Source organism: Nyctibius grandis, chromosome 1, assembly GCF_013368605.1.
Source record: "Nyctibius grandis isolate bNycGra1 chromosome 1, bNycGra1.pri, whole genome shotgun sequence".
Classification (NCBI taxonomy): domain Eukaryota; kingdom Metazoa; phylum Chordata; class Aves; order Nyctibiiformes; family Nyctibiidae; genus Nyctibius; species Nyctibius grandis.
In genome coordinates, this window is record NC_090658.1 from 3,780,001 (window position 1) to 3,792,500 (window position 12,500).

Sequence of the window (12,500 nt, forward strand, 5' to 3'; positions counted from 1 at the left end):
GATCTCCGTGCCGGAGCGTGCCACCGAGAAAAGTCGCTCTGCTCCCGGGGAGCGAAGCCGCTGCCGAGAGAGAGAGACGGAGCGAGGGAGTTTGTGGGGGGATCGCTCAGCACCGGCGGCCGCTCCTGAACTTGGCTCCGCTCTCGGCCGGCCCCGCTGGGGCCCGATCCTGCCGGCACCCCAAGGGCGCGGAGCAGGGGAGCTTTGCCGGGAGGAGGTTGGGGAAGGAAGGCTGCACTCCCTGCCTCCCCCACTTTGAAGGATGGATAGACAGTCAAATAATTTCTATGCCCACCTCCCCAGCCTTTCCCAACCTCGTGGCTTATCTTACCTGTGCCCCTGCAGAGAAAAAAAGAGGATGCCCAGGGCCGTGCTACGTTTATTAGACAGAACAGGACCCTGCGCTGCGCAGCAGCCACACCAGCAAACATCTGCATCGGCCACGAGTCCCCGGTTTTAACTGATACCCCCCTGCCACCAACACTGCTTCACATGAGGAGAGTTCAGGGAGGGCCAGTATGGGATGTGACAGCGTAAATCGGAATTAGATTAAAACCAAAAAGTTTAGAAACTACCGCCGGGTCGCCGAGCTGGTGAAGGCCACGTCTCCCAAACTGCCTTCAAGTCATCTCCCTCATTAGGAGATTTTTTTTCCCCCCCTTCTTTCGCTGCTTCCAGAGACGGCACACGGACGTACAAACCACACCACTGGGCTCCGAGTATTCCTTAAAATAAAACAATTAACTTATTTCCAGGCTCCAGCAAGCGACCGTGACAGCCTCCCCCCGGCAGAAAGTGGGAGCCGTGGTCCCTGACCCCCGGCCAACACAAAAGAGGCAGCCCCAGCACAATGCCTGCTGTCAGCAACTGAATTATTTTTATACAGGAATTTTTATCTCTATTGTACAAACAAGTATGTGTCTGTGCTGACTTGTTAAGCAATCCACTTGTATGTAGAATAAGATTTTTTTTTTCCCTGCTACCAGTCACACAGCTCTAAGATCAGAAGAAATACATACTCTTTGAAGCTCCTCAAATGTTTTAGTTAAAAGGACAGCAGTTGTTTTCAAAGATCCAAGAGTATCTTTATCAGAATTTAATTTTTTCTTATTGATTTTTTTCCTAACATAACACAAATTTAACACAGGACAGTTTATAGTTTATTACAAAATAATAAAGCCTCTAAATAATCTTTCGGGACGTAATTCTTTCTCCCAATGCATCCCGCTGTGTTTTACCTCCTCGAAGAGAACAAGGCTCCCCAACTGCTGCTTCCCTTTGCACAACAACTGTTTCCTAAACCCGAAAACCAGTGCTGATGGCAGAGAAAACACAGGGAAAAGCCCCTGGCCACCCTCACGCCGTAAATGCTCCACGCACTTGCGATGTCCTGGCTGAAGCACGTCAGTTTTGCTGCTATATTCTCTCACTCCAGAAAGGATAAACTCAGTAGCTAAAATGCAACGAAACCCAGATGATTCGTGCAATGTCCGAAAAAAAACAGCTGTGATGCTGCAGCAAAGTAACGCCGGGTGACAAAATAATTGCTGTGAATTTGTGGGGGGGTGGGAGGGACACTTTTATTTTTGCATTTTGAATTTCGCTGCCTGCTAAATCAATTCAGCAAGCAATGAATGCAAAATTAAACTCCTCGCTTCCTAAGGAATGAGGAACTGTAACGTGTGTTTATTTTAAAAAGGTAATAGTTGTAGTAATAGTAATAATAATAATAATGACAATAATAATAATACCCACAACAACAACAATAACACCACTGAAGGCAGGCCTCTTCCTTAAGCCTTTGTTGTTCGGCAGTAATTCCATTGTTTATTTAGGCAGAGGTTTTTCTATCTGAAGCTAAGATCAAATTGTAGGTATAATTGCTCAGCAGTTACGCAAAGCACGGGGAGGATGGAAGCAGCAAGCCCTTGGGTTTGACTGACCAAAGCTCCCCAGGTCTCCCTCCACCAGCACCCGCTCCGGTGCGGGTTCAGCACCCTCTGAAGCTGCTCCAGACCTCAATGCCACCCTGACAAGGTCTGCCTGGAAGGGCAGAGTTGAAGCACTGCTTCTTCTCGGCAGCTATTTCACAGGAATATTATGCCTCATTTCCTTGAGGGTAAGGCAGTTATTTGGTTTTTCCTTCTTGCTCCAGTCTTGGAGGTTTAGCTATTCGGTGTGAAACACACAAATATAAGCTCGAGCCGAGCTCCATACCCATCAAATAGGGAAAAGTGGAGGGTTTTTTAACAGCAACCTGTTCAGGTAAAAAGTTCCAGCAGAACTGCAGCAGGCAAGTGGGGAGAGGTCTCTGAGATGAGCAGAGAGAAGAAACACTTTGGTGCCCTGTCTGCAAACCCAGAATTCAGCGGGTTTTTTTGGCAGCCAATTTGTTTCAAGTGTTTTGTTTCAGAAGAATACGTATGTATTCTTCTCTGTGCATTCTGTGGATTCACCACAACCGCTCCTGACAGCTGTTGATTCAGTTAAATGAACACATTATTAAAAATCCTCTAGCATCACAGCACTGAAAAACAGACACCTTTGGATGGAGCTGAAGATTTGAACCCAGAAGAAGATGCAAATGTACAACCTGGGCCGTGCCTGCAGCCCAGGGGGCAAAGGGGGCTCCAGTCCCTGTTTGTGGTGACTCTATTTTCTTTGTTTCAACCAGCCCTAGACACCAAAGAAGAACGGAAAGCAAAGCAAATGATCCCAAGGATAAAAAATAAATGTTTGCTAATCCTTGGAAAAAATTACGTCCCCAGCAGGCTGGTGTTAACATGCTTCAAATAATTCTGCCCTGTGCCCCATACTTCATTTTCTTTCCTTACTTACTAGCCAGTTTCGCAGAGGAAGAATACCTATACGACATGAGGAGGGGAAGAAGTGGATGTTTTCATTTTGCTTTAGATCAAAAGCAAAGAAGAATGTAAACTGTGGCATATTGAATATTTTCTCCACCGCTGTCATTCACGCCAGGCTATCTAAGTTTTATACAATTCCCCAGCCCGGCTGCATATTAAGCTGGCTGTGTACAGCTTTATTATGGCGTGGTGGTGAGCAAACATTAATATTCCTGTGTTGCATCTGACAGGACATTTACATGCGCCCATCTGAGCTCACACCTGAGAGCTGCTCCGAGGTACAGTAGCTGTGCTCCGATTGTAAAGGCAAATGAAGAACACAAATTCCCTGCTGGGATCGGGGCTGACCTCACCACACCCCACACCGCAAACCTTTCCCTTGCCAACCCGAGGCAATGCCACCTCCGAATGAAGAATGAGCCGGGGAGCAGCCACCAAGTTACCAGCCCTCGCGGAAGAAGAGCAAAAAAAAATCCTCACTGAAATATTTTAAAGATGCACAGCGAGTGCAGCCGGCCAATAAAGGTTGGGAAACAAACTCGCTGAACCCCGCGCAGGATGTGTTGCATACTAAACCTGATTAGGAAGACAGGGAGGATGTTTATGGGCTTCAAAATGGGTTTGGCATTCACACAGGAGGGTTTGAATAATGTGAGCCCGCAGCCTGCCTGTCCACGAGGGTCCGCAGCCGCCGGTCCAGCTCCTGCAAGCGTTTGAGCAGGGCAGGGCAAAGCGCACCCAGGATGGGGGCCCTAAAGAGCGAGCTGAGTTTCATGGAAATTCATTATGAAACGGAAAACAGATCATCCCAACGGCCCAGGCGGTTTGTGGGGCCATTAATGTGCCTGTTATTTTTAAAAGTATGCAATAAATCACAGCGATCCATGTACTGATATCAACCACCGTGGGCCCAAACCTGCTCTGCCCGACGTTACCAGGAGGCAGGCTGAGCTACTGTGTTTGTACAAAGTGAGATAAAAGATGTTCATTAGCCCAGGGAAAAAAAAAAAACAACCCACCAATGGTTAATTTAGGGCCGTACTACCAGTATGAATATAGGTCTTAATGTATTAAAATATATGAGCTCAGTGTATTTTATGAACTTGTGCAATATCCCAGAAGCTGACACATAAAATAGAGCCCTCCTGGGTGGGAGCTGCGTTCAGACGCCTGCCAGGCTGAGCCGACGACCTCCTCGGATTCGCGACATCGCTGGCAGCACCACGACCCGAACAAAATCACAACAAGCAGAAAGGTAATGAGAGATCCTCAGCGATTAGCTAAAAGGAAAAAAACAACCAAGTGGCATCGTGCCAGGCCATGTCCAGCTTGATGCTAACCGCCTTTTACTGTGCAAAGCTGGTACTACTGGATATAAAAACAGACCAAAGCTTGAAGGGAATTTTGTCCAAAAAATATCCGTAATGAGGATGCGTGCAGGCAAACAACCAGAGGCTGAACTCCCCTTGCCTGACGCTGCCTCGCAAGCCTCTTTCATTGTCTTTATTATTTGAATGAAACGAGAAAGAGCTCACGGGCTGAGGGTTGCATAGACAAAATGGGGTGATGCCAATAGGCCTCCTCCTCTTTAAAAGAAGAGGCATTACCAAATTATGGGAATGTTTAGGGAAGACTTTATTTCTCCCACCGGGCTAATTAGAAAGTGTTTAATTTACTCCCTGCCTCAGTTTCCATCACCTGGCATTCGTCGCTGGGACTCACTGCGCAGAGCCTTACGTTTATTGCACGCATCCTTCTCACAGCTCTCGGCACGTGATGCCAACACGCACCTTTTCACACCCAGACGAGGTTTAACGCGTGCCGGGCTGCCTCTCCAACCACAAGCGTTTTGGACGCAGCGATGCTTCAGCCCCTGGTGAGCTCCACAATGAAACGTCCCATACAATAGGAGAAAGAATGCAAAACATATTTCTCATCCTCTAAACCAGATCTGATTTGCAAGAAACAAAAAAAAAAAAACACACAGAAAGATTCAGGGCACCGCAACACACTGATGCTCCCCTGGAAGGATCACGTCGAGGCAGAGGAAAACTTTCTACCCTGCTTCTGTGCTTTGAGTGAACTCGTATTTGTGTCTCCAATAAAGAGCCATTTTTACATTAACTCTCTGTAACAGCAGGGAATGGGAAAACTAACACAATCTTTACCTCGTACAAAGGATGATACTGGTGTCACGTGTTCGCTGCTTCAAAAAATGTTATTTATAAAAGGCAATGGGGAAAGCAGAGAAACTATTGACTCTTCCCCGTATCCCCGCACGAGTAGCATCAGGGCAACTTTTTGATCCCCTACATTTTTTACGTTTTCCCCCCCGAGAAGTAGATTTCACAGCCGCACAGGCCACCGCCTTTAATTAAGCTTTCAAAAGTCTTCTGACAATGCCAACAATTGCAAGACACTTCTGGAGCTCAATCATGCAATCATCGTGACACTTCTATTTACAATTTGTCTTAGAAAGAGTTTCTCTGACATTGTACTTCGACAAAACAGCCAAGCTGCCGGTTCACAACCTTTCCCTGTCTTATTTACAAATACAGCTTGTACACAGGGCTCCGAATCTCAGGAGCGGGAGCCTTCGGGTAGCACCCTCGCTATTTCTCCTGCCTGTGACTGTTTTACCCAGCCTGTGCTCTCTGTTCCTTTGTATGGCAACAGCAGACAAAATTTGCCTCCAAAATATTGTCATATTCCTTTCCCCCCCCCCCCTTTTTTTTAAGCTTTCATCTTATTCTCCAGATGCAATGCTAACTATTCAATGCAGACGTCAATAATTTTTTGTCTCCAGAACAAAACAAAATAATAAGGAATCGCAATTTACAACCTACAGAATTATAATGGCAACTACTAATAACAGCTGAAGAAAATTTCTGTGGTGTAATGACTACTCAAAGACATCACCTCCTGAGAACTGTAATAATCAAATGTACTTGATCCAAAATTTAGTACCATATTATGTCCACCTTCCCCCGATTACTGCAGACAGAGGTTGTTCTCACATTATTTTTCCACCCATTTTATTTGAATGCCACAGGCAGCTCGAGAATAAAGGATTCGAGCAGTAAAAGCGACCTTCCCTCCTCCTTCCCTCTTTGTACAGTAAATACGGCATCCGCAGACACACGCTCGGCATTAGGAAGGGGAATATGCAGCAGCACTCCAAAGTGTTCCTCCAACTGAAGCCAAGAAACATTTAAGATCCTCCCTCAACCCGAAAAACCACCTTTCATTAATTCCCTCGGATTTATACATTCAACAAACAAACCGCTAACACCTGACGCTGGCGGACGATAAATATTTCTCCGGCCTTTTCAATAAGCGAACAGCGATTTTACGTTCACTGATCTCCAGGTACTTCAGTTAATATTTCCCCCTGTTGTAAAATACGAGAGCGGATAACTCCAGCCCTGCCGAGGCACTCGCTGCAAATCACGGGCTGCCGGTATCTGGTGGTGAGGCTTTGACATACATATTGATGAAAGCTGCCTCATTGGACTCACACAACATATCCTATTAATTTTCAGTTAAATTTATGACATTTCAGCTACAGCGCTGGATCAGCATCACTCAACATTTTACAGCAAGTCAAAGACACCCCCACGGAAGAGACAGGTACGCATGCCTGCACCTACACGGATCTCACAGCCACTGCACAAGTTGCACACACACATATAAGCTCCTGCAATCATCCCTGTCTCTGGAAAACCGTGAGGATAAAGAGCAGCCTATTGACGGGTAAAACAGACATCATTTCTCCCTGCCTTTGACTGACTCGCTGCCTCCTTGTCTTTAGACAAGCCGATCCTTAACCATTACTTATGTTAAGATGATCCTTTACTGGAACACACTAACTGACTGACTGCAGAGCACACACTGCATCCAGAGCTAACCTGTAAAACCTCCTTCAGCCTAACAACTAATCAGGGACATTTTTACATTGCTACTAAATCCATATTTTCTGCTCTCTGACCAGAAAGAATCAGTTCCCTCAACTCCTGTATATTTTTCTAAAGGCAGCCTCTGTCCTTTTTTTTTTTTTAATCACACACTCGTATCTTTTTGCATTCTTGCACAGAAATCAGATACAAAATACCAGAATTGGAACAGCCAAAGGTTTGCTGCAGGGGCCTTCCACAAACCTGAACTCCACAGCTCGCTCTGATACCAGACAGTTTAAACCTGGTATCAACTCCAAGACCCTCACTGGCAATTTTACTGCCAGACCTCACAGACTCCTGGCTACCAGCAATGGGTCACTCCACCTACTGCCACACTTCTTTGGGATACGAGGGAGGTAAACTCATCCAAGTGAAAGGGGAGATGAAAACACGAAGGGGATGGATGGCGCAAGCCCCCGTAACTCCTGGTGCTCCTTCCCCGCTCCCACAGCCTGGCTGCGTTTCCCACCACTGGGAAGAACCAGGGGACCCCAGTGCCCATCAGCTCCGTCCAAGACCTGTGCTCTTGGACCTCCCGTCCGCGGGCACGGCTGGGCACCACCACACAGAAAACTCAGGGTGGGAGTTCCCTGGACAACCGCAGCTCGGTCGCTGCTCACAACAGCAGTCGTGGCTCGCACCACAGACCCGAGCCCTGCACAGAGTGAGCAGGATCAGGCCCTGGCCGACGTGCACCTCTCCTTACCCATCACCCTCCGCTCGCCGAACCGTTCAAAGTCAGTTAAAACCACACAGCCTTGTCTGAACTAACGGCCCCGCAACACCGCGCGAGGCCAAACCCTGCTCGCTTCACGTCACCCGCGCCACGCCGAAGCAGGAGCCGAGCCTCCCGCGCCGCACGAGTGCCAGAGCGAAACCCCCAGCCAAGGAGTTTCCCCACATGCAGGACTCCAGCCGAGGGACCTATTTGGGACCATGGCGAGGAGAGCGGGCTTAATTCTTGCTTGACAGATACTGTGTTTTGTCTTTCCAGCAGCGCGGCGCCGTACGTAAATACAGCCTTACATCACACCGCCGCTCCTCCATATTTGGTGATTTAGGATGGCTTCAGAGCTCGGAAGACTACAAATCCCTTCCGCCAGGCTCCCGCCTCATTAATCACGCCCTACGCTCCTGCTCCTTCGTCGTCAGACCGCAGGCAGCACATGGAAATGGGCACTGCCCTCTGCCACACGGGGTGGGGGGGAAAACACCTTTAACATCCGTGCGGAATTATTGGGGTTTTTAAGTCTCTCTCAAAACATGGCTTAGACTCTGTTTCTGTTTAAATGTACTTATATATAAATGTACTTATATATAAACCCATATACGTGTATTAAATGATATCTATTACTATGCACAAACAGTAAATATTCATTCACATGACGTATGCGTGTGTACGCGCGTGGCTTTGCATACACACACGTGCACAGATACGTATTTGCTGCCACCACAAACCCCTTCAAAACTACAGCTCTCCAGAGCGATTTGCCGGGCGGTTTGGAGGCCAGGGAGGCTCTGAACCTCCCAGCGCCTACTGCCCTATTATGGTTTAACTCTGTGGCCAAAGCAAGCCCAAGACAAGCTCCAGCACGTCGTGTGATGATGTACTGCACCTCTGCCAGCGCCGAGCGGTCCTGTGGGCACTGGCAGTGCCACACAGCCCAAACGTCGCTGGGAGAGGGGGTTTGAAACTGGTTCAGGCATTTATTGGTTTCGATACGCTGCGGTCTCGCCTTTTTCGATCGGTAGCATTGGCACGGTTTGAAGTGATTTGCAACGCTCGCTGCAGAGGGGTAGTGCTCTTGTTTACTAGCAGGATTTTAAAAGCAGAGCGTGCCTTGTTACACTCCCAGGGCTCTGGGATTTTCTTTCACGTAGTATGCTCTATTTTTTTAAACCTCATTTGGGAAAGTATCAGCACGGCGAATGGCTTTTCAGGTTTAAAAAAAAAAATATTATGCTAAGAAATGGAATTATTTACCCTTTTTTTTTTTTTTTTAAATTACATTTCATATTGTTTGTTGCACCAAACCAGAACTCTGCCTTGGACATTTGTACGGCTGACATGTGGTTGTGTAAACCGCAAACAAAATCAAGATACATCTGTCAAAACCACATCAGAGACAAGAGAGAGCAGAGCGAAGCATTTATCATTTGGCTGAGGAGGCAGGCTGCAGAGAGCGGCCTTTCCTGTCAAACCAACCTTTTGAAATTTCCAACATGCCCTTAAACTTTCCGAATAAGCATGTCTGTGCGCTTCAGCAACTGCCCTCTCTACTCTGGCCTGGCCAGTCGAAAATGGCATCTTAAAGTCAAGGTCGGTGGTGTCACTTTGCCATGGGGCTGCGTTTAATTACAGTCCATACGCTGACAGCCAATATGGAACCAAGGCTGGCTGATGCTCAGTTAACTCTTTCCCCGCTGACTTTGCCAAAGACTCGAAAGCTCCTCGCTTTATCGCGCGGCAGGCGCTGCAATCTCCTCCTGCAGCGCTACAGCAGGCGAGACACCGGGAGACGGTGACTACAATACAGGCAAATCACGAGAGCGGGCTCAAACAATACCGTTAGAAACACCGGCCGGCACGGCACGTGCCTGTTGATCCTGCCTCTGCGCAGGCACCGGGAAATACCGGTCCTGCGCTCCCCACTAACCCAAGGCAGGGTATGTAACACGTCGGCCGTCACGGCGAGCAGGACAGAGACACAGACGCAGCAGTTTACGACTGCGAACACGCTACGTTGCAACTGAAACGGAAATAAACTCGCAAACACTTCTCCTTGCTTTAATTTACCTGCTATATGTTCCTGTTTAGGGCAAATTCCTCTAGATGACGTTGATAAACAATCGTCATCCTCTGGCGTAACCTGGATGCCAACCTCCACAGGATTGGATGCCTTTTTCAGCTCACTTGGTGAGGGTGAAGGTGGCTTATCCACAGCCTTCTCTAAGCAGAGACTGCCATTGCATTGTTTCCGTTTGTGCTCAATAAAAATAAGAATGTCCCCCAACGGGAAGTTCATCTGACACTGGCCACAAGTGAGGAGGTCGTGGTCCCCTTCCGGAGGTCCCAATGTGCCATGTTCAGGTTCGTCATCAGTGAGAATGGCTTCAAGAGGTTCGGCTGCAGTTTGAGAAACAAAAGGAGAATCATTAGAGCTCTCGGGAAAGGCATCAGGCGCAGGGGGGGAGGAACACGCCGAGCCCCCTCTTCATGAATATTACACCCCGCTCACAACGGCCGCCTGCTCCCCCCCAACTAAACCCATGCAACACGGCTGCCAGTACGGCAGCGAGGAGGCAAATTCATCGGTTACAGGGAAGAGATTTTGCAGAAGCAGCTGTAGCACGCAGAACTCGGAGCGCGAGTGCTGCAACTGTCTCTGTGTTCCTACACGAGGACAGATTTCTGACCCGACTGAACGATTCGGTGCTAAAATTAAATGAACAGGCTGAAAGAACACACTGCACAACTCGCAGTACTATGAAGAGAGGCAAATACGGTGTTTTATTGCCGGATGTATTATTTCTGTGTATGAATTCGGGGCTAAGAGCACTGCACACCCTCTCACACACACATGGGTGTGTATTTTCCACCAGCCAGACCTACTTTCTAAAATTTAGAAGCCTGAACCACGCGGGTGCAGGTGCAGACAAAAGGTGTTTCAACGTATAGATCCTGTATATTCCCTACACAGGCTATGCAGGTAGCGTGTGTGTGTAAAAGAAAAGAGGGGGAGAGCCAGACCGCATGGCCACACACACCCAGGCACCAACACACGGGGCACATCACACAGCCCTTATAACACACGTGCTACTTATGGATTTGTGTCACTATCCCTATCAGCTCGTTTGCGGCTTCCAATTTAAACATTTGAAAGCCGGGAGTTATTTGTGGGGGAAGGGAGGGGACGAGACAAATAAATAAATAACTGGCAGAAACCAAAATGCTAAAAAGGGAGTGCAGCAGAAATGCCTGCGGGGCGGGGGGAGGCACCTCTCACTTCTCAGCTACTCCTCAGGATTCAAATAAATATCAAATTCACCACCGAGTCCACCCGGAGATATTAGCTAGCTGGGATATTTTTCAGTACTTAAGGAAATAAGGCAATTAGTCATTTTTCCTTTTTTTTTATCCTGAAATAAAGGAATGCCTAAATTATCTTCAACGTGTTAGCACTGGTGGCCCTCACCATCTAAAAATCAGCGTGGCCAAGCAACTGCCACATTCCCTCGCAACAGTGAGAAGTGCCTTCGTTAAACTCAAAATACCTTGCCTCATGTTGTCAAAGTTGACAAATTTTCTGAATGAGCTCCAAAAAGCTTCATTATGAGGCTATTTCTGCTCACAGAATCATCAGTGGATGCTCTAACGAGGCAGACGCAGCTCTCTCTCTTTTCTGTTGGCTTTTTTTTTTTTTTTGGTTAAGTTTGCAGAGAAATACCTTGGCAATCTCTGTGCGGTCTCCATCGCTATTGCCTTTCACGAGGAAAAAAAATAAATACCAGCAACGTGTTGGTATTCCTCTGTCTGCGCAATCCGACGCGCACGCTAACAGCAGCGAGCAGGAGAAGAGGATACTACACATACAACCCACCTCAAAACACTGCCAGGTAACGCGAGCAAGACAGAACACAACTCCTAAACAGTTAATCAGCCTGACCTTCTTTAGCTGGCTGCCAATTTCACATTTAATGAACTTAAAGCCACAGAGAATCAAAAAATAGATTTTAATTTGACTGCACGATATTGGAACTGATTTTGATAAAGTGCAAAAATCCAGTGAACTCAGGTTAAATTTATTTCAACCCTACCTAGGCTGAATATTGAGGAGGAAGATCTGGAGTAGCTCCCAGTTGTGCTGCGTAAAATAATATTGAAAGAGCACACTACCTCGCCGTACCTCAGCTCCAACTAGGACACCGGGATCCAGTCCATCATTTCTTGCCTCTAGTACTACTTCTAATTTAACGTAAGGTCAACCACAGGAATATGAAGGTTACGTTCGTATTAATAAAAACAACGTCTTAATCGCTGGGGTTTTCTTCTAAACTTACAGCCCGACGAGCTCAGCCACACAACGGGCGTTTCGCACTCCTCGGGAAGCCGGGAGAGGAGCGGGGTGTTTCTGGGGGATTGCCGGGCATGGCTTTTTCCTCCCCAGTCGTTCCTTGCGTTCGGACCAAGGGAATAAAACATTGCAGGACTAATTCCACCAGTAGCTCGCTGCACGCCGGCAGACAAAAGGTATTTTGCAAATCTAACTTCTAGCTCAACGACTCAAAGACACAAAATAACCCGTATTCTCCTTACGACTGGCTTAGCGAGGAGCTCTGCATAATCATTACTCAATTATAATGTTTTCCCGCGGCCTGATTTCTTTCTGACGCTGTCAGTATTATTTAGCAGGGGAAGGTAACCCGCTGCTTCGACACCAGACAGTTAAAAGTAGCGCTAAACAAAAATAGACTTTGCTGAAGTCTGTACCGACTGGGCTGATTTACAATCAAAACCAGGAAATGAAGTGGTAATTCAGAGGTTGCTGATTACACCTCCACATTTCACCTAATTAATTTTATAGGAGGCAAAGTTCTTGAAAATAACAAGATGATCAAATGTACAGATATAAAACCCGTAACCTCAACATTTTCTATGCTCTTAACGTAAATTATT

At 47.3% G+C, this 12,500-nt stretch overlaps 1 protein-coding gene across 3 annotated transcripts in view; it reads right to left on the minus strand.

The window, feature by feature from the left end:
* Positions 1 to 12,500, minus strand: part of BCL11A (BCL11 transcription factor A) — a 75,840-nt gene that overhangs the window by 60,313 nt on the left and 3,027 nt on the right. For all 3 annotated transcript variants that reach the window (XM_068404133.1, XM_068404125.1, XM_068404117.1), the window contains exon 2: positions 9,621 to 9,950. In XM_068404133.1, coding sequence (XP_068260234.1) covers positions 9,621 to 9,950 — 330 coding nt within the window. The remainder of the gene's footprint in view (positions 1 to 9,620; positions 9,951 to 12,500) is intronic.